Source organism: Lathamus discolor, chromosome 13, assembly GCF_037157495.1.
Source record: "Lathamus discolor isolate bLatDis1 chromosome 13, bLatDis1.hap1, whole genome shotgun sequence".
Lineage (NCBI taxonomy): Eukaryota > Metazoa > Chordata > Aves > Psittaciformes > Psittacidae > Lathamus > Lathamus discolor.
Window position 1 is genome coordinate 5,915,398 of NC_088896.1, and position 22,534 is coordinate 5,937,931.

Here is a 22,534-nt window from a genome sequence, read left to right on the forward strand (position 1 = left end):
ACAGCTTTCAAAGAAAAAGCCTGACATTTAAATTCAGCAGTTTCCAAAGCACAGCATGAGTTTTAATTTGTGATCTCAAATATTGCTGTTCACTTAGAAACAGCCTTGCATTTGAGGAGGCTGTAATTTCTCTTCTCAGCTGTAGGGGCATAATAAACCACAGCCGCTCCATCCCTGATGCACGTGTGTCACAGCTGCAATGACAAATCTGTGCTCAACGCTTCAAGATCTACTTCATCAGCAAGGCCAAGTGACTGTTTTATTATTGGGCTTTTATATTTGGGCTTTGGCAAGGGTTGGTTCTCCCTTTTTGCCATGTCAATCTCTAGAAGTTCTTGTCCCGAAAGGGGTTGGTCTCTGTAAAACCAGCCCCATCAAGTTGAAGGGATAGAAGGGAGAGGAATATTAACTGTAACTGGTGGTTCACAGCCTGTTCATGCCTGGAGCTCATCATTGCCAGGAGGAGCAGGCACAGTAATCGGCTCATTATCTGGCTGAACACTTGAAGACAGCAGCTCTCTGAAGGACTAGTTCTGTGAGCGCTCATCTACTGGAAACTGCGGCAGGGGTGAGCTCTCAAGGGACCTCGGGATATAGCCGAGGGGTTGTACTAACCACTCCATGTAATTGCAAGGAAGATTTAGGCACTAACCCCTTGAAAATGCATCTTAAAAGAGAGATACAGTAATTACCATTTGAGCATGGAACTACCATCTCGACAGCCTAATGATGTAGATAAAGGTGTGGAAATGGGGTTCAGCCCTTCAACATAAAAGAGGAGAAAAAATTACTTCTTTCTGCAGACTTGGCATCACCACTAAACTTAGACCATCCTGTCTGCAACATCGCTGTTATGAAGGAAGATAGTCATCTTCCAAAGCTGCTGCTAGGCAAATTCTGTGGCTCAGGAATGAATCTGGCTGGTCTAACAGTGGTTTAACCCCGAAAGGCTCTTGCATTTCAGTAATGAGTTATATTTCCTGCGTCTGTCCCAGCTGGAGATCCTGTCTTACGCAACATGAGTAGAACCACAGCATCCCGTGGGGCAGGAGGCGGCGCCGGCTTCTGTTGCAGCGCTACTGAAACCATTTCCCCAGCTCGTTTCACCAAATAATTCCTCATTAAATGGAGCTTTTTCCACTTACTAAATATTTATTTAGCACCTAGCTACTACTCTGATTTGCACTCTGGAGAGAGGAGCCTTCACAAAGAGTCAGGTTGCAAATCCTCCCCTCTAACTCGCTGGTTTCCTTATTCGCAACTCCAGACTTACAGAATGGGCCTCACATTTTTATTGCTTAGCTCTTTGTCTTTGTATCGATCAAATAGCTAATGGGTGAAGTTCTGCCCTTGCAATGGCCTGAGGGGTAGGGATGATTTCATTCAGGATGTGTTAAATATGGTGCATCAACCCTCCATTCTGGCCAAGGACTTGAATATTGTTGTCTCACACTTTTTCAGGCAAGATTGGTAAAGTAGTTTCCAACTACTAATGCTTTTTACCTCATTTGATTCTGGAAAGTGAGTCTTTGCTATCGCTTCTCATTTATAGGGAAGGAAAATGTGGAAAGTCAAATCATTTCCCTAAAGCTAGATGCTGAGCTTGAGGTAAAAAAATGACAGTAATTCTCTCTACAGCAGCGCTAGCTTAGGCAGCGTCTTATCCATCTTCCTGCAGTGATTATCCCAACACAACTGCTCGTATCCCCGGAGATGGATATGTGCTGAATGTAATCATCTGATTAAAAAAACACCCCAAACACAGCAAACCCAAAGGTCGGGAGGAGTAGCTTCCTCAAGGCCACTTGGTGACTTGGGCATTGCTGCCATCGATCTAGATGTGTGTGGCTGATTGGAAAGAAGTTGCTGTCATGTCTTGATGCCTGACTTCAATTTGCATCATTGCTACTGTGTGATCTGCTATTGTCCTGAGCTGGTACTAATGAGCTGTGACCTGAGACACGGCCATGAGCAAACCCCTGGTTTCCCATGTCCCAGACTCAGCTTTCTCTTATATGTGTGTGTCTCTCATGAACACAGGGTGAATTCCCTTTCTCAGCAGCTCCATAGTCACACATGGCTTTACAGGAATACTTGGCTATACAGTCACCTAAACCCTCTTATCTGTGCTGGATTTCTAACTAGTTAGCATGAAGTGGGCGTTTATCTGAAACCAGATGCCCACCTCTCCTCTCCCCATAAGGTTCCTGCACTTGAAATCACAGGTATGATGTGCCTGGTCACTGCTGGCTCATTCCAGTCCCATGCTGCTAATCTGAGGCTTTAGCCTTCAGCCTCTGCCCATTCTGATTGCTCACTGCCAGCTAAAGACCAGGGCAGCAGCTTTCTGTGGTTCTGTTTTCATTGCTAAAGGTTAGAGAAGCCCACAGACAAAAGCACAGCCAAAAATAACAAGAAGGGGCCAAGCAGGGCTTGCCCTGTGATGGGGAAGCCGAGAGGCTGGCGGGCTCCATGATGTGCCGAGGTCACGAATACGAATGCGTGCTCCGTGAAACAGGCAGATCCTGTCATCAGAGATAAGAAGCTGCTGGCAGCTCTTGGACCAACAGCCAGGAGCCCCAGGGAGGCAAAACCTGCCAAAGGGTGGACGGTGTTAATCACTGTGCTTCCCTTGTACAAGAACAGGCTCCGGCACCAGGGGCAGGCAGCTGTAACCTGGATTCCTCCTGAGGATGAATAAGGGGGAGATGAAGTTTTGGCTCAGACGAGTAGCTCACAGATGACTGTGCATGGAACTCAAGAGGAGGCAGAGCAGGACTGATGCAGAGCGGTTGATGACCAAGAAGAGATGTCTGCCCAACCCAACCCAAAATGAGCACTCTGCCACCCTTTTCAATAAGAATGCTGATGACGTTGAACTTAGAAATTAGAGATTTGAGATGAAGCAAAAGGAAAAATCCTGAGAGGTTCATCAGGGAGAGAAGATAAACTCCCTTCAGTGCCTGGAAAGAGCTGTCACATGAAATTGCAAATCCAAGTGCAAGGATTTATGACAGAGCTAATAATAAAAAGAAAAGAGTTGGTGTTTTATAACCAGAGCCTGCAATCCTGCTGCTTGATTCTGAGGAGGGGCAGGAGGGAGGAAAGCAGTTGTAGCTCATTTCTGAGCTGCAGTACGCTGAATCTACCTAAAGTCCGGTAAAGCATCTGATGCAGCATGGCCCAGGAAATCCTTAGGTTGCAGAAGAAGCACCTGTAAAATGAATAAGGAATTAAATCACAAGTGAGACTGAAGTCTTGTGTCGAGAAGGGGGCTGTTAGCAGTGGTAGCATGGGATGGGAAACCCTCCTGACGTGGACCTGCAGCCTCTAGGAAAAGCTCTGCCCACTTGAGCAGTTGGCTCACTGGAGCAGACAGATGTTTGTTCTCTCTCTGCTTCCCCCCTGGCACATCAGCCATATGTGCCCTGTGCTGCTGCTGGGCATGGAGGCATCTGCCAGGGCTGAGGGCACTGGAAAAGGTGGGAACCTTTTAAAATGATAATGGAAAAGTGAAGCAGTGCTCACTTATGGAGGCGGTAATTGGTAAACCAGGTAAGCCTCTTGGGCTGGTAAATGCTGAGAGCAGAGGCAGATGTTTCAGCAGCAGCAATCAGCATTTGTTATCAGCTGGGAGTTCATTAGTTGGAAAGATGCGAGAGGAGCAAGATGTGGGTTCAGTGCGCACTCCCTGTTTGACATGGCTCAAAAAAGGGCAAATGCCATTCTCAGAGGGCCCAGTTTCCCTGCAAGGAGTTGACGTTATTGTGTAAGGTGAGGGTGAGGCTTCCTCTGGAAACCTTCACGGATCTTTGGTCTTTTGTGTCCAGGCCTATGTAGAAAGATGAGCTGCAGAAAGACTGAGCAGGTCAGGGCACAAGGAGGTGACCGGGGCTGCTGCTGCTGAAGAACAGATGCAGGACCATGCCCAGGTTTGCAGGTCGAGAACAGGATGTTTTCTGAGATGATGCTCCCTTTCAGACTGGATGCAGGTTCCAGGAGAAGGGTTAAACAAACCAGAAGCTGGCTGATTTACTGGTGCCTTAAAACATTCGGAGAGAGCTCATCTGGATGAAAATCAGCCCCAAATGTTATTTTTGATTGACTCTGTTCCTGGAGGGGTTTGTGGCAGTGGAGGATGCAGACACATCAGTGCGATGCTTTCTAAATGTCCCAGTTTGCCACCGGGCCTCTTTCTCTCCTCTCCCCCTGATGTCTCCTGTTGTGTGAGAAGGGCTGTTGGTCCAGAAGGCAATGGAGATATTTCTACTGGCTTATTCCTCTATGCAAAGGTCCCTTCCCACATCTTGGGCCACTGTAGCCCTGTGGTTCAGTGCACTCAGATCCTATTCCTGCCGGCGCCAAGCGCGGCAGCCTTGCTCATGCCTGGCTTTTTTCCCTCTGTGCCTTATTTTCCAGGCTGGGATGACGGTCAGTGCCTTTGTAAAGCAAACTGCAATGTACTGTGCTAAGAGCCCGTGTTTATGAATCTGCTGAGGTTGCAGCCAGGATTGTCAGTCCTATCTGCAGGTCCAGGTTTCTTTCCTGTCAGAAAAACATAGTTAATTAAAGCCTTTCCCGGAAAGGAATTTCTTAGGCACACTAGAGGGACAACAAAGCGAAAGCCGTGTCCTTAATCCTGCCCTTTCATCTCCTGGAAATTCCTCCCTCTCCTGTCTCTTTCTCTGTGTCCTGATTGTTAAAAGAAATGAGAAATTATTTCCACTTGGAAATAACCCAAGACAACAAAACTCCAGCCCAGCTGATCGCGGCAGAAGCCAAGGAGACGGGAGCTCAAAGGAGGGAGCTGTTAATGAAGCATCAGCAGCGAGCCAGGGGCTGGAGCTGGAGCCGGTCCAGATGGCACTGCTAATTCCCTGCATCCACTTTACACGTGTGTCCTCCGGGGGAAGAGCTGGGGTGAGCGGGCACCCTCCGCAGTGCTGGTCAGCCCCAGCCTTCCCATGGCCCAGGGAGGGGATTTGCCCGGGTTATTCCAGGCCTCCAAATTGGCTTATCCGAGTTCTCTCCATGGATGGAGAGTGACATCTTCCCTGCTGACTGCTGAGGGGGAATGGAGCCCTAGACTTTGGTTTTAGCATTGCATTCCTGCAGGGATGCATCAGTACTCCACTTGCCACTCTTCCTCTGGTCATCCCTGCCAGCACAGCAGGGAAGGACTAGGAGGAAGGAGCAGAAAGACGGGGAGCAATGGGAATGGCGGCAGCAATGGGAATGGGGAGTAGGGGTGTGTTGGCATGGCGCTGATTGCAGAGCTGTGGCTGGGTTGGCAACAGCCTGAGCATCCAGAGCTTCCCTTCATCCCCAGTCACCCGGATATCCGTGTTTCCTGGCCTGACAGATAAGGCAGCCTCGCCATTAATCAGGAGGCCTGGAGAATGGGATCAACGCGAGGCAGGCGTGCTGCACAGTTAATCTCCTTTACTCCCCGATGATGGATGGAGCTCACTGCAGACATTAATCAAGTCTGTGTGCGTGCACTGGGCAAAATGGATCAGACACTGTGCTGCTGGCGGAGTCCCTGGGCAATCCTAGAGGATACCTGATGTGGTGGCAGTGCCAGCCAGGGCTACAGTGCAATGATGTGGTGCGGGTGACACAGGGATTATGGCTGTCAGATCGCAGGGAGAGTTTAGATCTGTCCCTGATTCTGCCCCACAGGCACTGTCCTTAGGACAGGGCTGGGTCCTGGCCATGGCTGGACCATTCTTGTCCATGGAGCTGCTCCTCCAAACAACCTGCAGAAGGTCCTGGGGTGGTTCCAGCTACATCTGAACATCTCTAATTCTGCAGCCCCTAAATCTGCCTGTTACCCGGAGCTGCCTGGGAGTGAAGCTCAGGTGAGAATGGAGCTAGAGCATCAGGCAGCCGAAACCCCCTGTAAGGCCCCCATTGCCCCCTGCTCTTGGTCTGTTTTGGACTGGAGCTGGAGACGCCAGCGAGTAAAAATCACCCGAGGTCCTCGTCCTCCAAAGGGAGAAGCTCAGGCTCGAGGAAGCAGAGGGAAATGCCTGATGCATGGACTGTGCCGCAGCACAAGTGTCACACCACAGGGAGCAGTGTATGGATTTCCATCCCACAGCACCTGCTTCTCCCTTAGAAATAAGCTGCTCGGGCTATTCCCGGTGGGAAGCCCTGAGCCCCGATCCCTATTGAAGCGATGCCGGTGGTCCGCACGCTCCTGCCGTGCAGCAGCTGGGGGCTGCAATATTCCCTGACAGCCAGCGAGTTGTGGTTTCCTGATGATTAATGACACCTCAGCCCATGGGAGCCATTCAGCCTCCGCGCTGCTGGGTCATAATGGAGACAGGGTGAAAACTGGTCCTTTTCCAGAGAATAAACCCCAGTGCTGAGGCTGCAGTGCCGGGGATGCAGGTCAGTCTATTGCCCCAGGTTGATGCTGGAAGGAGACCCAGTTTCTGTATGTACGTGTGCCTGACCTTCATTTCCAGGACGGGTGCGAGTGGATGGGCAGAACCCAAGGGGGTTGTTAACAGGCATTTTCCTTTTCCCCCCTCTGCCTTAAGTGCAAAACCCAGCTGACATCAAAGCAACAGAAAGTCTAATCCTGTTTTGAATCAGTGCAAGCACACGCAGCGAATGTTAAACAGGGAATCCGGCAGCAAAAAAAAAGGGAGGATTATCTTTAATTTCCTGAGTGAGGGACTAAGCAAGGGAGACGGAGAGCAAAGAAAGGCACAGGGCCAGAAAGAAGTGACTGTCAGCACAGGGAGGCTCATGGAGGAGGAGGAGGAAAGAGGCAGATGGGGAGGATAGTGCGAGCAGCAGCACACGTGTGCCTGGAGAGGTGAGTCCATCGGGAGCTGAGCGCTGGCACGTGGGAGGGCTGCTCCTGTTGGGAGCCCCATGCTGGTACCTGCCCAGGTTTCCACGTGGATGCAGGGGAAGGGATCGTGTGCAGGGTTTGCTGTGCCAGGGTAGAGGCTGGTTCAGGCTCTAACTGCCAGCTTGCACGTGTTCAACCTGTGGCTGTGGAGTTGCTTTGTGAGGGAGCTCGGAGCTGGGCTCCAGTGGAATGGTGTAACAGGGCTGGTTACCTGAGGTTGTATGTGTGGGGGGGATTCTTTGCTGTAAAAGACAAAGCAGAGCTTCCTAAATCACCTCCCAAGCCCTGTTACCTGCTGGAGAGCTGGTTTATGTTGCTGGCTGCCACCAGCAGGTACCACCAGGGTACCACTAAGGGCAGCCGCTGCTGCTTTTCACACTAAGGCTGATGTGCAGCTTCATGGGGCACATGCACATGGAGCTGTGTCCAGGTTCTGGCCCTGGACTGGGACGTGTCCTGGCACTGAAGCTTTCCTGTTGGTGGTGGTGGCCACTGGCTGTGCTGCACACGGTGTGGAGACAGATGTCTGAGGCCAAACAGGCCCAAAGCCTTCTCTGCCAGAGGCTGGTTCCTGGGAGCATAGCATCCTCCCTCCTCCTTCCTGTGGGCAATGCATCTTCCTTCTGATCAAACCCCCTGGTTTTTTCTCCTTGGACTTCTTCAAGTAGCAGCTATTGTCAGCAGGATTCATTGTCAGGAGTAAATGCACACACAAGCACCTTGTGCATCTGGATCCCTCATCCTTCTCTAGCTTTGCCTTTGACATTGAGGCCAGCAAGGTGGAGAGCTGAGCCAGGTGGGAAATGCCATGAGAGGGAATGGATGCCTATGTGAGAAAGTGTTCCTGGGAGTGAAATGGGAATGCTGAGCACCAGGAATGAGGCTGAGATTGCTCAGTTGCTTACCGACAGGACCAAAGCCCAGCAGTGGGGCACCCATCGCTTCTTGGTGCTTGGCAACTGAGAGAATGTCAGGAGCTGCAGAAAGGGCTCCTGGGGGCGGTTTTAAATCTGAGCAATAACCTGCTTTCTACCGTGCCCTGATTCAGTGCAGGAGAGGCTTTTCCTCGCCGTGTTTCATTCTCACCCTGCACCTTCCTCCCTGCAGGACAGATGCTGTGATGCCATTGCAGGTACCACGGAGCCTTGCTGCAATGGTGGTGTGGGTGTGCAGGTCCCAGCCTCCAGCCCTGCTCTAACCCCGAATGAAGGGTGTCTGGCCAGAAGTGCTTGTACACCCACCCGGGGAAAGCAGCCCTGTGTGCCTATGGAATCCTGCTCCCCCTGCACAGCTGCTGTCACTCCAAGGTCAGCCTGAGCCTCCCCCTGCTTGGGTGCCACAGGGAGCTTCGGGTTGAGCTGGGCTTGTTCTTTCAGGTTTTGAACAGCAGTGAAAGGAGGAGCCTGAGCCACAGCTGAGATGGGACAAGTGTATGTCCACCCAGCTGGTTCATAGCATGCTTTAGATGTTTTGGATGTCTGGTATGGGCCTTTGCAGACCCCCTGCCCACTAAGTGGGGATGCGATGGTCATGACTTGCTAAGTTTGGCTTTTATGAGTGAGACTTGGGAGCAGGAGTCTGATGCTCTCAGATAGGAGCCAGTGCTGGCAGTGGAGCTGCTGTGGGTGCTGCTGTGTGCATCGCTCCTGCCAGTGGGGCTGGTCCCTCTCTGTCAGCAAATCATAGAATCATACAATCAAAGGATCACAGAATGGTTTGGGTTGAAGGGACCTTAAAGCTCACCCAGCTGCAACCCCTGCCAGGGGCAGGGACACCTTCCACTAGAGCAGGTTGCTCCAAGTCCCTGTGTCCAACCTGGCCTTGAACACTGCCAGGGATGGGACACTTCCCTGGGTAACCTGCTCTGGTGTCCCACTACCCTCACAGTGAAGAATACAGCCCTTTGGGTTTTCTACCCCATCCACAAACTAATCTCAGAGCAGAGAGCACAGGTTTGCGCAGCTGCATGAGCCAGGATGAGGTGCAGTCATCAAGCAGCCGTGCAACTCGGGCTGGGGAGAGCTGGCAGTGATTTTTTGAGTCAAACCCACATCACCTGTAGGAACAACTCATCTGCTCCTCCCGCTCAGCCCCTAAGCCAAAACCCTGCTTTGAAACGTTGCCCTGAATTAAAGACACAAACCCCAACGAAACTTCCCAGGACTCTGCAAGGAGACGATCCTTGTTGCTGGGGCCTCTAGGTGGCAACATCGACCTGAAGAGCTGGAAGCAGGAGCAGGGGCCCCGCCGGGCCGATGGGGGGAACAGGAATTGGTGCTGCTTTGAACCCCTTAACGCAGAGGTTGAGGACAGGGCCGGCCACCCAAGGGTGCCAGCATCCCAAAATCCCCCTAGACTGCAAACACCCCCAGTACAGGGACAGCAGAGTGTTGAAAGGGTTTCTCTGCAGTGGAAATTCAATTGATGCTCTCAGATGCCCTCAGCACCTGCCCTGTGGGCACAAGGGAATAGGTATCACAGTGGGTCTGTTGGCTCTGCAAGGCCGACATGGCTGGGGCCGCTGGTGGGTTTTTGTGCTGGGGTACTCTCACATCAGAGATCGATGTAAACCTGTAAGGTGTGTGATAGGAAATGGGGGCTCATCCCTGCTCTGCTGCCTGCCTGTGGGTAGGGCTGTAAAGGGAAGGCATCCGGCTTTGCTGTGCAATCAGGAGCACTGATTTGGGGTTTAATGTTCGAAGGCTGCGCTAGAAGCTGTGAATTTCTAGTAAATTGGGGTAAACCCTCCAGTGGCACCCTCAATTCAAAGGGCTTGTGTGGCAGCAGAGATTAAAGCTTAAATTAGCCAGATTTAGTGTAACTGGAGCAGCATAACCTTTGGGTGGGAGTATCGATGCGGGACCCGCTTGCTGCAGTAAAACAGCGTGCTGCCGGAGGTCGTTCGGGAGGAAAAGTCCTGCTCCTGCTTGAAGCAGGACACACATAGAAAGAAGGGCTTAGACTCCTCTGTTGCAGAGTGGGTTTAGTCTGTGCTCGGGGAGCTGCAAACCTTAATGCTTAATTAAGATCCTTAAAAGGACAAAAGGTGCTACATAAATTCGGGGGATTATTATAAATGTCACTGCGCTTTACAAGCTCTGGCAAAACTCACAGGAGGAATAACAAGATCTTTCACTTCACAGCCCGTCCTAGCAGGGCTACTTAGAGCTTCATGCTTCAACATCGCAGCTGTAAAATGTTGACATTTATAATTAGATGTGCATAATAATCTCTTTATTCCCCGAACTGAAAAGACAGGGTGTGTCTGGGAACGTCAGTTCCTCCTCCTTGCTGAGAATCCCCCTTATTGGGGTTGCTCCTGAAGCTATCATTTGGGGTAATGTCTCCGGGCCTGGTTCAAAGAGGTAGGGGATCTCTGCATCTCCCCCAGGGAGCTGTGGGCTGGGCGTTCAGTGAATAAAATCAAAGCCTCCGTGTGTTTTTAATCTGATTAGTTGATGATAATCCAGTGGTGTCGTACAGCAAAAGCTGTCCAGCTTTATTAGGCAGTCTCCTGTTTTAAGAGACCTGCTCAGGGGAGCCCTCAGCTCCGGTGTTTCCATAGTGGACTGGCAGAAAAGGATGGGTTTGGGTGGCTTTAGTGCTTTGTGAGAGTAGGATTAATTTGGGGTTGGGGCAGCTGGGAATAGGTGGCTGTTGGTCCCGTGGGTGCCATCAGCAGCTTTGCGCCGACCCTCCAGTCGTGGAGGAGTGGAGTCGCTTTGGGCCGACCAACCGGTGTGGTTGGTAATGGAGGGGGCAAAGCGTTGACTGGGTTACACTGGGGCAAGGTGGGGGCTCGCCCCCCAGCGCCGGTCCTGGAGCTCCGGGTTGAGGATGGGGAATCACCCCCGGGAGCCGGTCCCGGCCCGCGCTGTGCCTCCAGCGGGGCCCATTCAGAGCGAGCCGCTTGCCCGGGAGCCCCGGGACACCCCCGCGGCGCGCCGGGAGCGGTGCCGGTGCGGAGGGCGGCCGCGGCCCTGCCCCACTCAGCCGGCGCATCACGGTGAGTGACAGCAGCCCCGGCCCTGCCCAGCCCGCACAACCCGCCGGGCTTTTCCAATCAGGCCGGGCCGGGGAGGGATTTCCTGCCGGGACGGGGCCAGCCCGAGCGGGACTTTGCCGAGCGCCGCGCCGCGAGCCGGGCAGCCGGGACCGCTCCGCTCGCTCCGGTCCCGGTCCAGTCGGGTCCCGTCCCGGCAGGTTCCTGCTGCGCTGGGTTCGGGTTCAGTTCTAGTTCTTACCGCTCTGCGCGGAGCGGTTGGGTTCGGCTCGGTTCGGTTCGCTCCGGTGCGGCGGAGCTGGGAGCGGCACCAGGTGAGTGCGGCCGTGGCTGCGGGGCCCGCTCGGCTCGGGCCGCTCGCAGAAGCTGCGGAGCGACTCGGTTCGGTGGGGGGCCAAAGTTCCTCCCCCTCCCCCCAGATCCCCCCCTAACGCAGGGGTCGGTCCAGGCCGGTCCTCGGGGGTCCCGGTGCGGGGGGATGCGGCCGGTGCCCCCCGCGTTGCCGGTACCGGACTCCCCGGGGCCTCCCGGGGGAGGCGAGATTCCGCCCCCCCACACACCCCCCTTTCCCTCCGGGACCCGGTGTCGGTGCTTGCTGCTCGTTTACATCTTTCCTTCTGCATTTACGTAATTAGTTTGGTTTTGTTGTTGTTTCTTTTCCTCCTCTCCCTCCTTTTTCCCTGCCCTGCCGTTGGCTGCGGGAATGTTTGGGATACTTTGGTTCTCCAGGTGGATTCCTGGGCTGGAGGCTCAGCTCTGCTCGGGTGGGAGGGATGTTTCGCTGTTGCTTTTCCAGCTTTGTGCCTGTCTCTCGTTTTACCTTCGCTCCTGCCCCTCTCTCGAGAGGTTGAAGGAGGTGGAGATCGGTATTCGGAGCTCTCGGTACCCGCTGAGCCTCGTGTGCTCCGGGGGAGGTAGGCACCAGCACGGGGCTGTTTTCTAAGTGAGGCCGTGCAGGCTTGTTTAATAAAGGAGTGAATGGGCTCAGCGCCCTCACACACGCTTTCTGCGAGTGCTTTTGAAGAGCAGCACAGAGTTGGCTGCAGTGCACAGGGTTAAATGGAGTAGGTTGGAAGACGGTGAGAAGCAGAGCAGGAGGTTTCGGGAGGGGATTTGTTTGCTGCAAGAGGTTGGTCCGAGTCAAGTGCTTGAAACTTCGTTGTAATGTAGATAAGCTGGTGTGGGTGCCCCAGGATGTGGGGAGGTGACAACTGACCTCAGCGCTGGCCTCCGTGCCTCCAAACAGCCCCAGTGCCAGCGTGCTCATTGAGGGGAGCGATGATGGGGGGGAAAACCCCCCAGCCTGGTGTGGAAACCTCAGCATCCCCTTGTCGCAGAGGCTAAGCCAGCGCTGGAGGATCTCCCCTCTCCCTGCACTGAATACTGCTGCACCCCGGGGGGGGAGGCTGGAGCACGGGGAGCCTGTGGGGGGTCTGTGCTTATGGGCAGCTTCCAGCTTTACCGTGGGTGGGCTGAGCAACGCTGTGCCGGGGGACACCCCTTCTGGTTTTGCCTCTCCCGACCCAGGCAGGAGCTCTGTTCCTACCGTTCCCTTCTCTCCCGTGTGGTTTCCATCCTCAAAACAGTGACCTGGATTGCTCGGAGAACCGACACTCGCTATTATATAAACGGCTGAGGGGGAGCCTTCTCTGGGAAGGGGTTCAGCATCCCGGAGCCATGGCTGGCGATGCCAGAGCCGGTTCTGACCTGGTGCGGATCGGCGCAGGGGGATTGCAGGGTGATCTGGCGCCAGCCTTGCGGCTGGCACAGCGAGTGCTCCCTGCCCTCCTGCACGCACGCTCTTCCCGGGCGCTGGAGCAGCCTGCCAGATCCATGGCCCTCAACCAGGAGGGGTTTTCTCACCATCCAGTCTGGGCAGCAGGAGAGCGCTGGGAGGTGTGAGCTGCTTCTGGGCCCTCTCTGGTACTCCAGTTAGCTGGGATGTGGGCTTGATCCTGTTCACCTGAGCGTGGTTGTGCTGCTGAATTACACCCAGCTCCTCACATGGGCCAGAGAGAGCTCATGGACTGGTTAAGGAGTGTGTTGGGTCCCAAGGCACTGAGCTTCATGGCTGATTCAGAGGGTGAGGGTTTATCCCTGCATGGGATGGGAATAGTGCCAGGCTGGCTGACCTGCTCCCATGGGCTGCAGCAGCCTTTGGCTAAACCTCCCCAGCTCCATCCCTTGGGTGCTGCCACTGGGAAAGGAGCGGAGGAGATGCCATGGTGCCCCAAGGCCCATGTGCTGCCCTTAGGGAGGGGATGTCTTGTGCCACCCCAGGGGATGGGGAAGGAGCTGTGCCCCCGGCCACCCCCAGCAGCACCCTCAGAAGCTCTCGCAGGTTCTTCCCTCTCTGTTTAACAGGGATGAGCCAAGTCCGGCCAGGACTAAATATAGTCAAAGCATTCGTCCTTTGGTGTGGATACAAAGGCTGTTGTGCCAGAGCCGGGAGGTAAATGTCCTTTGAGGGCTGACTCTGCTCTTCCCCTCCGCAGGTCCCAGGGCTGCTGTGCCGGGGCTCGGCCGTGCATGGGACTCCCCAGCGTGGCTGCAGCGCCGACGCCAAGAGGAATGCCGAAACGAAGGGGCTAATGAGCAGCAGAGGGAGGATCTATAACTTCCAGATGGCAACGAGCCCGTAATCCCTTTGGGAAGAATTAGGGACTCATCAGCGCAGCAGAGCCTGGCGAGGGGAGCAAAGCACGACACCTCCAGCTCCGGGAGTCCTGTGAGAGGCCAGAGGGATCCTGATGCTGACTGCACTGGCCATGCTGCGCTGAGCAGCCTGGCTTTGTCCCATGGAGCCCATCCCTGAGCACTGAACTATCTCTTGGTTTAATTGATCGCATGTTCTCCAAGCAAACCCCGTCCAGGTCCTGCTCCTCCCGACACAGAAAACGGCTGCTGCCCTTAACAGAAAGACTTCTTCCTTCTGGTTTTTATGTCCCATGGAATTGTAAAGCATCTTTCTTCTGGATTTCATCTCCCATCAAAGTGTGTTTTGAGGAATTAGGGGCTTATTCCCATGGCTTTATAAACTGCCAGGATCAGAGGGTGTCTGCCTTCAGCACCACCACCACTCCCGCTTGTCTGCGATGGGGCGAGAGCAGGAGCTGATCCAGGCCGTGAAGAACGGGGACATTCCCGGTGTGCAGAAACTGGTGGCCAAGATCAAGGCATCCAAGAGCAGTGAGTACTGGGGTGCAGAGCTGTGGGATCCCTCTGTCTGGCCAGGCGCTGCGGTCGGTACCGAGGTGTGAGTCCCAGCAGTGGGCACGGTGCTGTCCAGGCTGGGTTCTAGTGCTGGTTCTGAACCCTGCAGCCCATGCAGATGAATGAGCGGGCTGTAAGGGATTGTCCTGGCAGTGCTGGGGTTCCCCTCGGAGCTCAAAGTGTGGTCCACTGAGCAGAGATGGGCAAAGGGGAGCGGTGGTGGTGAGGGGAAGTGAAGCCACTTAGGGGAAACCCTGCTACAAAGGGTCTGTAGCAATTGCCTGTATTTACCTTGTGAAAAATTATCATCCCAGCCAGTGGACTGGAACCAATCGTCAAGCCTTGAATTTCAGCCGGGTAATGTTTAACCCTTCAGCAGGGCTGTTTCCTTGCATGTGTTCTCGGAAAGGTCAGCGGCAAGCGCAGCTCAGAGCAAACACTGGGCTCGTGGGGGTCCCCAAGGGCACCGGGGTCCTGCAGGCGCCGCGCAGCGTCTGGAGGACGTGGGGAGGGTGGAAAGGTGGAGGAGAAGGTCATGGCCACGGTGTCCTTGCACGGAGCTCAGCTCCTGGCTGTTTCTCATGACCTGCTAAGAGGAGGAAGCTGGGAAAAGTAAATACCAGAGCTCTCGGGTGGTGTGTGGCCAGGGGAAGGTGCACGGCGCCTGCCTGGGTTGGGGATGTGAGACCTGTGGCCAGGGATGCTTGCCATGGGGGGGTCTTGTGGAAGGCTGTCCTGGGGAGGGAAAGGGGGGACTCGTCCAGGAGAGGAAGCCTTAAGGCTTCTTGGGAGCGGCTCAGGGCGGAGAGGCTGGTGCTGAGAAACATGAGTTATGCTGAGGATTATGAATGTGAGAAGGGATCAAGTCCCCTGGGTCAACACTGGAAAGCTTTGATTTGGGCCAGAACTTTGCAAATCCCAACTGCCAGGGTTGCAGGGGGGCTGAGGGCCACCTCCTCCCACAGCAGGGGTGCTTGGTGCCCTCTCCCCAGGGAAAAGGATGGGGTGCCATTGTCTCTGCTTGCTCGGGGGGTCCCTGAGCTGGAGGGAGAGGTTTCCCTGTGCCACTGGGTTGAAAGACATCCCTGAGGCAATAAATAACATCAGGCTCTGAGCATCCCACCAGCTGATGCTGCCCCAAGCTGCTGTCCCATGGCCAGCGGGCTGGGGTGCCCGTGGCAATCCTGCACACCCAGAGGGGTGAAGTTACACTGGTTTCCTCCAGTCCGCTCCAGGAACTCCCTCCCAGTCCAACCCTGTCTGTGTGTTTTCTCTCTGGCGTCTTCCCCTCCCTGCAGCCTTGGGGCACCCACGTGAACGTGTGCTTCACTCCCCCGCTGCAGCGGCGTCAGCAGCTCCCTCTGCTTATTTTCACTCTATCCCTTCGTAAGGAGGGGGATGCAACAAGCCCGGACCCCTGTAAGGACACTGCTTGACAGGGCTCCCATGCTGGACCTGTTGTGGGGGACTTGCCTGCTTCCAGGGGCTCATCCCCAGCATGGAGGGTATCGCTGCTCCCCATCCCTTCCAGTTTCCTGTCTCATGCGAGCCGAGCATTTGCCGTTCATTAAAGCGCCTTGTCCATATGAGAGGCCGAGATGCTGAATTTTATCTTTGTTTCAAATCCCTCTAAGAGTCCTTCTGCTGTCTCAGTGCATTGGGAGCTCGGGTGCTGTGATCAGCCCTCTGGGGCTTCCTGCGCCTAAAAAAGTCAGGGCGCGTAAGCAGAAACCAAGCGCCAGTCCCGGCAGCGGGAATTTCAGGGACGTGTTGTTTAACATTCACCATGCAGAGCCCTCCTCCCCCTGCAAGTGGGTCACAGCACCTATTATTATAAGAGAGGGAGAAGGTTTTGGGGGCAGGAGCAAGGCAGGTATCCTGCCTGCAGGGAGGGGATGTCCGGATGATGCTGTGGTCATTCTGCAGCCACCAAAGGGGTCTCCTCCAGGAGAGCTGGGCTGCTCCTGCCACCCTTTGCTGAGGGAGCAGCAGCAGCAGTGTTCTGCTTGTTCATTTCCTTCTCTCTCCCCTCCCCTCCGCCTCAGAGTGCTGGAGAGTTTAATTGAAATTGTTAACCGACCCGTCACGGCTTTGGCCTTTCTCCCTGGCCATCAATCACAGCCGGGGCTGGCTGCACTCACCAACAATGCACCAGTTGGCTGGGCCAGGGCTGCTGCTGCTGCACCATGGGGCTGGGGCTCCCAGGGGACGTGAAAGGAAAGACACCCCCCCCCATACTGAGCTCCCATCCCTGGGAAGGGACCATGGCTCCTGGAGCAGGACGGTGCCCAGTGGGGTTTGAGTGTCCGCATCGCTGGGTGGGCACAGCGAAGGGGCAGGGGATGAGGGGATGCTGGGGCAGAGTGTGATGCTCCTGCAGTAGGCAAGAGCTGGAGGACCCGAGGAAGGCACTGGGAGCTGGACTCGCTGTTTGCCTTCCTCGAGGGAGTGGTGAAGGGTTTTGTTTAAACGTGCGCAAAGTGCAAAGAAAGGGCAGCAGCTGAGCAAACTGGGGTGAAACTCTCAAGGACAGGGAGCGAAGCCCTGCCAGGGCTCAGCTGCTGCCTCGGGGAGGTTCGGCCACCTTTGGCCAGCCGCTTTGCCCCATTCCAGTAGCTCTGACGGGGCTTTCCAGGCCTTGGATATATGAAGGGCAGGAGTGGGTGCCTGGGACTTGGCTGTGTCTGGGCTGTGACCTAGCAAGGTGTTAAACCCTAGTGAAGCTTGCAGGGTGCCTTGGTTTTATCCCTGCACATGGGTTGGTGCCTCTCATTGCTGCATCTGGGCAGCACAGGGCACTCCAGGGTTTTCCCAGGAGCAGTGCTGGCCCTCCAGTGCTATCCCCTGCCTGGCTGGGTAGGAGAGGGGTGCTGCTGCTCCATGTGCAATGGGACTGCAGCAGGCAGATGTGGGATAACTCAGTCCCCCCCTTAAATTTTCTCTTAATCCCTAGTAGCTGTATCAGCTTAAGCCCTGAAGCGTGAGGTTTAATATCTCTCCTGTGATTTGTTACCCTTTGCCACCGGCGTTCTGTGTCCCTGTCTTCTGTAGAAACACCCTTTGTGTCCTGATGGGCTTTTTCCTTCCCTGAGCAGCAGCAGCCTCCATTTGTTTGCTCCTTTTTGCAGTTTGGGAGTTACTTTGCAATGATGTTAGATGTGGTTTTGTGCCAACCTGCAAGACCAGCATAGAATCATAGACTAGTTAGGGTTCCTTAAGGAAAGGACCTTAAGATCATCCAGTTCCAACCCCCTGCCGTGGGCAGGGACACCTCACACTAAACCGTGTCACCCAAGACTCTGTCCAACCTGACCTTGAACACTGCCAGAGATGGAACATCTATTGCTTCTTTGGCCATGCCATCCCGTCACTGGGGAGGGCTGTCCTTGCTGCTGCTCCTGAGTGAGGTTTGTCCCAAGCCTGGGGTGCTCCATTTACTCCGCATGGTTTGGCTGCAGGCAAAAGCCTCGAGCAGGATCCTCATCCTTTCAAGCTCTGTTACACCCGATGGCTTTCCCTGCTGGTGGTGTCTGGGCACCCTGCCTGCTGCTCCAGCCCTGCCCTGCGCGCTGCAGGACCAGGCTCTGCCCCTGCTCCCAAGCGTGCCCTTGGCCATGTCCCTTGAAGCCCAAGTGTGAGGACGAGCTGCAGGGGCCCTCCCTTGCTTTCACGCTCTGCCTGACGGGCTGGACCGGCTCCGCCGCCGCTCGCTGCCGTGCGAGGGCCGCCACGGGCGCGCCTGCGGAGAGACGCTGAGAAACAGCTCCGAAACGGGCAGAACTCCCTCTTCCGCCGCGGCCGCGGAGCGGGGCGAGGCGTGCCCAGGGCAGCGCGGCCCCGACACCGGGACCCCTCCGCCCGCAGCGTGCCCAGACCTGCTCCGGAGCCAGCCCGCGGCGATGGGGACGGGGGGGAGAAAAGAAGCTTCAAAGGCGAGCGCGGAGGCTGCAGCGCTGCAGGGGGGGTCCGTCCTTCCCCCCCCCCCCCCGGTCTCTAACAGCCTGGTGCGTTTTCCCATCTACATCCCGGTTGTTGGAGCGCATGGGGTGGGGTTTGCCCCTTGCTTTGCAGCTCTCTCCCCAGGAAAGTAAAGCCCCGCATAGGCGGTGAAAGCGGGGATTGCTTTTCAGAGCTGGTTTCTAACGGGTGTTGTGTTTGGAAGGGGGCCCGGCTGCTGCCGGTGTGCCCGGAGCCAGGGAAAGCGCGGGAGATAAGGCAGGAGCAGACAACGTGGCACGGGGCGATGGAGGAGGGCTGGGCATTGCATCCTTGAGGCACCCAGCCCCATGCCCCTCTGCACCCCATCTCCCTGTGTTCACATCTCGCCCTGTCCCAGGTCTGTATTTCGGTCCCCAGCCTTTGAAGAGCATTGGCAGGGCAGCCCATGGCTTCTTGCTGTCAGCCTGGGCTACCTGCAGCTGCCTTTCCCCTGCCTGGGTAAAAGAGTGGGGTGGCAAAAAGGGCTAATTCTAGGGAAGGGGATGAGTGTGGGGTCTTTCAAGGCTGCTTCAGGCCGTGCCGCCTTCGCTTGGGGGTGGCTGGGCAGCAGTGGGGGTATCCCAGGGACTTGCCAGCCTCTCAGGGCCATGGATGGAGCTGGGCTGGTGGCCATCCCCAGTGTCACAGGCTGAGGTTTGTGACAGGAGGGGGATTTCCATCCTTCGGGCACTTCCCAGTGGCTCATCCCAGATGAGGGGGCTCTTCCCAAGGACCTCAGAGGCCGCTTTGGCTGTCTGACCCAGAAACACGGGACAATCGGGATGACAACAGCTCAAAGGCAGACAGGGAGGGCAGACCTGAGCCATGGAACACTGTGTGCCAGGCTGCCAGCAGCACATGGGCACTGTAATGGGGACGGTGCTCCCCAGGGCTGCACCCAGGCAGGGTAGGATGTGATAAAGCAAGGACACAACCGGCACGGGCATCCTGTCCTTGGGCTGGGATCGTAGGGCTGGACCTAGTGCATAAAGACTTTCTGGATGGCAGCAGCCCATACAGCAGGGCCCCATGGGTTTGATGGCACTGTGTGTGTGCCATTGGCACTCCTGCTTTATACCATGTGGGAGCAGAGCTGCTTTTAGGTGAAAACATCATCGAGCTCTTCCTCCTCAGGGCTGCTGGGTGAGGGTATCTTGGCTGCGACCTGGAAAGGGGATGCAGCATTGTCCCTGTGGTCCATGACGGCATCACTCCGGACACCTCTCCATCAGGAGATGCTGCAAGAAGGTGTTCTGGGGAAGGGGAGAGTGCATCATCAGATCCCAGCAGTGATTTACAGCATCCCTTGGGTGGAAGATGGTTTGCAGCCGGTCGGGAGCGCGCTCCCACACAACATCACCCCATCAAGAGTTAAAAGAGGGGCTGGATGCCGTGCGTGTGTGTGTGCATGCACGCGCCCTGTTTTGTTTTTAAAAGCTCCTCTCTGGCCTGGATCCCCGCCAGAGCCGGGGCCGCCGCTGGCAAAAACTGCAGCAAAGGAGTATGAAAGGGGCAGAAACTAAATAACAATAAACCACCTTTTTTCTGGCTGTTCTAGCGAGCAAAGAGGGGGAGGGGAGAAGCTGCGAGTATTCCAGCTCATCCCGTCCATCCCAAATCATCCCATGCATCCCAAATCCCATTCTTGGCTTCGCCATACCGAGGATGGAGAGGGTGAGACCTGCTTGAACCTTGAGGCTGCAACATCACCCGGGCAGTGCCGAGGTGTCCTGGTGAGTCACAGACCTGTCTGGAGATGCCCAAACTGCTTGGAAATGGCTCTGCCGGGATGATCAGGGAGGGGCTGGACATCTTCACCCATCCCTTGTTCCTATGGGATGCCCCGGGGCTGTGACAGCCTGGACCTGGGGTATGTGTGCAGCCCCAGGGAGAAAGGCTGGAGCTGGGACTGAGCACGGGGAGATAAGGAAGCAGGGAAAACCTGCATGTGCAGCAGGTATGCGGCTCCTGCAGCATCCCAGGCCTGGTGCAACACGTCCGGCTGCGCTTCCGCCAAGCCGTGCCAGCGCCGCTCCCCGTATGGGACCCAGCCAAGGCTGTGCACAGAGCACACAGCCCCTGGCGCTGCCGCCGAGCCGGGACCCTCATCCCGGCATCCCATGGATGCTATCCCAGGAGCCAGAGCCTGGATCGGTGACCCTGGTGGGCGGCTGTGCCGTGAGGGGTGAAAACTCCCGGGATTTCGTAACACGGCCGCAGGCAGGCGCGTTGTGTAAGGATGTCTGCTTGGGAAGGAGCTGGGCAGCATGGCGCGGGTGCTGGGGTGCCCGGCGCGGGGGTACCCCAATGGCAGGGCTGGCTCGGGTTCTGCCATCGGCTTTACTCTTGTCCCCTCTCATCATCGGTGCCAGGGTCTGGCTGGTGCTCAGCTCCCGCTCCCCCACCTCGAGCAGCCCATCTTTGAGGCATCGTCTTGTTTCTGTGCCAGGATGGGTGCGGATGAGCCTGAAGGGGGTTTTCCAGCTGGAGATGAATTGGGTGCGAACAGCAATAGGGAGGCGGTGGACTGGGAGCCGCATGGAACTTCCCCATCCATTGGTGTCCTTTCTCCCTGGGCAGGACACCCAGCTCACAGTGTCCTGGCCCCTCGGGGACCTCGCCAGCCCCACCGCTTGTCTCAGCAGGCTCTAAAAGGGCTCAGGTCCTCCCCAGTGGCTCATCACTGACTACATGGGGTATCTGGGTGCATGGTGAGCCCAGCCAGCTGCATGGGGGCCAGCACAGCCATGGCAGCGGGGATTGTATTGGGCTGCAGCCTGGGACGCTCTGGTCAGCCTGAAACGCTTCTGGTTTGGTTTTGTTGGGCTGACACAGGTTGCAGGAGCCCTCCTGGCTTCCCTGAATGAGCACCCACTAATCCTGGGTCAAAAAGGGGGGAAACACTCCTCCTTGCATGGGAAGAGGGTGCTGCACAGACAGAGGAGCTGCCTCTGATCCTGATCTGCATCCTCCTTGGTGGTGCTGGACACAGGCAGTCCCCTGTGTTAGAGCATCTGTCCCACTGGTTACGTACAGCAGCATGCGCCAGGCTGCATATGGACATGCCGGAGCTGCTTCTCTATTACTTCCACCCCAAACCTGGTGTGGAGACATGGTGGGGTCCAGCTCTGAGCCCCCGGAGTGATGCCTCTGCTCTGTCCCATGCATCCTGCTCCAAATACCTGGATAAATGTCTCCCAGGAGCAATGCAGGTGGGTGCCCCATCTGGAATCAGCCCAGGCACTGGGATAGGGTTCAGCACGTGCCCATCAGCCCCAACGTGTGTCCAGCCATGTGCTTGCAAATCCGGTGCCTTGTTGGCCGGGAAGGGCTGGTTCGCTCTCCTAGGGCTTTCCCAGCAGCAGTGGCACAGCTTGGAAAGCTGTTTGCTGGCAAGGTTTGGGGATGGAGCATCCCACCATGATTCCATGGCTGGGGTAGAGGGCACGGGGGTGGCACGGTTCAAGGAGGGTGCCTTTCCCTATGATAAGGAGCCAAGGGAGGTGGGGGGCACCCTTCTTCCCCCTCTGCACCCCCTCATCCTCTCCAGCCCCCCGGGATGCTGCGGGGCGTCGGGGGGGGGTTTCCATGCTCAGCTCCCACGTCCTGCCCCCGCCGCCAAGCCGGGCTTGCCGGGGCCGTTCCCGACACGCACCCGTTGTGCTGGAGAGGCGTAAACAGATCAGGTTCCCGGCAGGGGTCCAGGGAGCGGGCAGGCCTTGGCTTGCGTCCCACTGCCGGGCTGGGATGTGGGGAGCGCCGAGGCAGGGGATGGGGTGGAGGGAGGGGGATAACCTGGTGGAGGGGTCCCTGCGGGAGGCTGGGTATGACCTTGGTTTGATGGGGGGGCCAGGGGTGCTGCCCCTGCCTCAGTTTACCCCCAGTGCTAAGGTGGGTCTGTTCCTTCAGGATTCGGAGGTGTTGGTGCTGCCCCAAACCACCTTTTCTGTCCCTGCATGGGAAGGCCATGGGCTGGGCGTCCTCAGATCCGCCCCCCCCCAGTTGTATTCTGATGCATTTGACCTTGCTGCAGATCAGCCCTTGTCCCTCCCGTGGTACGTGGGGGGAACGCGGCTGCTCCGTGTTGTCCTTGTCCCCAGCTGGTCCCCAAGCAGCTGCTGGCGGGCTCCGGCATCCGGGCTGGGTGATGGGAGGAACCCACTGCTGGCCCCGGAGCAGCTGGGACAAGGGGACGGGGGCAGGAACGTGGCACCAGGAATAGCTCAGCAGCCACTGAGGCCCCCACAGGGACAACAGGATGGGCACAGGGTCCTGGTGTGGGGTCCTGCTTCCACCGTGGGGATGGCGAGATGCTGCTCCCAGGACGTGCAGCATCTCCAACTGTTAAGTGCATATAAGAGATTGCTGCTTCCACATGGGAACACGCACGGTGGTGCAAGGTGTGATAGAGCTGAGACCGGAGGCTGGTTTGTCTTGTTCAGGCTGAAGGGAGCTTGGCCCATGTCTGCTCG

The 22,534-nt window shown here is 56.3% G+C and overlaps 1 protein-coding gene across 1 annotated transcript in view; it reads left to right on the top strand.

Moving 5' to 3' along the window:
• The first annotated feature begins 10,969 nt into the window (after positions 1 to 10,969).
• CASKIN2 (CASK interacting protein 2) overlaps positions 10,970 to 22,534 on the top strand; it is a 32,168-nt gene continuing 20,603 nt past the window's right edge. The window contains exons 1-2 of the mRNA XM_065693484.1: positions 10,970 to 11,185; positions 13,367 to 14,060. Of these exons, the coding sequence (XP_065549556.1) occupies positions 13,967 to 14,060 (94 nt within the window). The 5' untranslated portion in view covers positions 10,970 to 11,185; positions 13,367 to 13,966. The remainder of the gene's footprint in view (positions 11,186 to 13,366; positions 14,061 to 22,534) is intronic.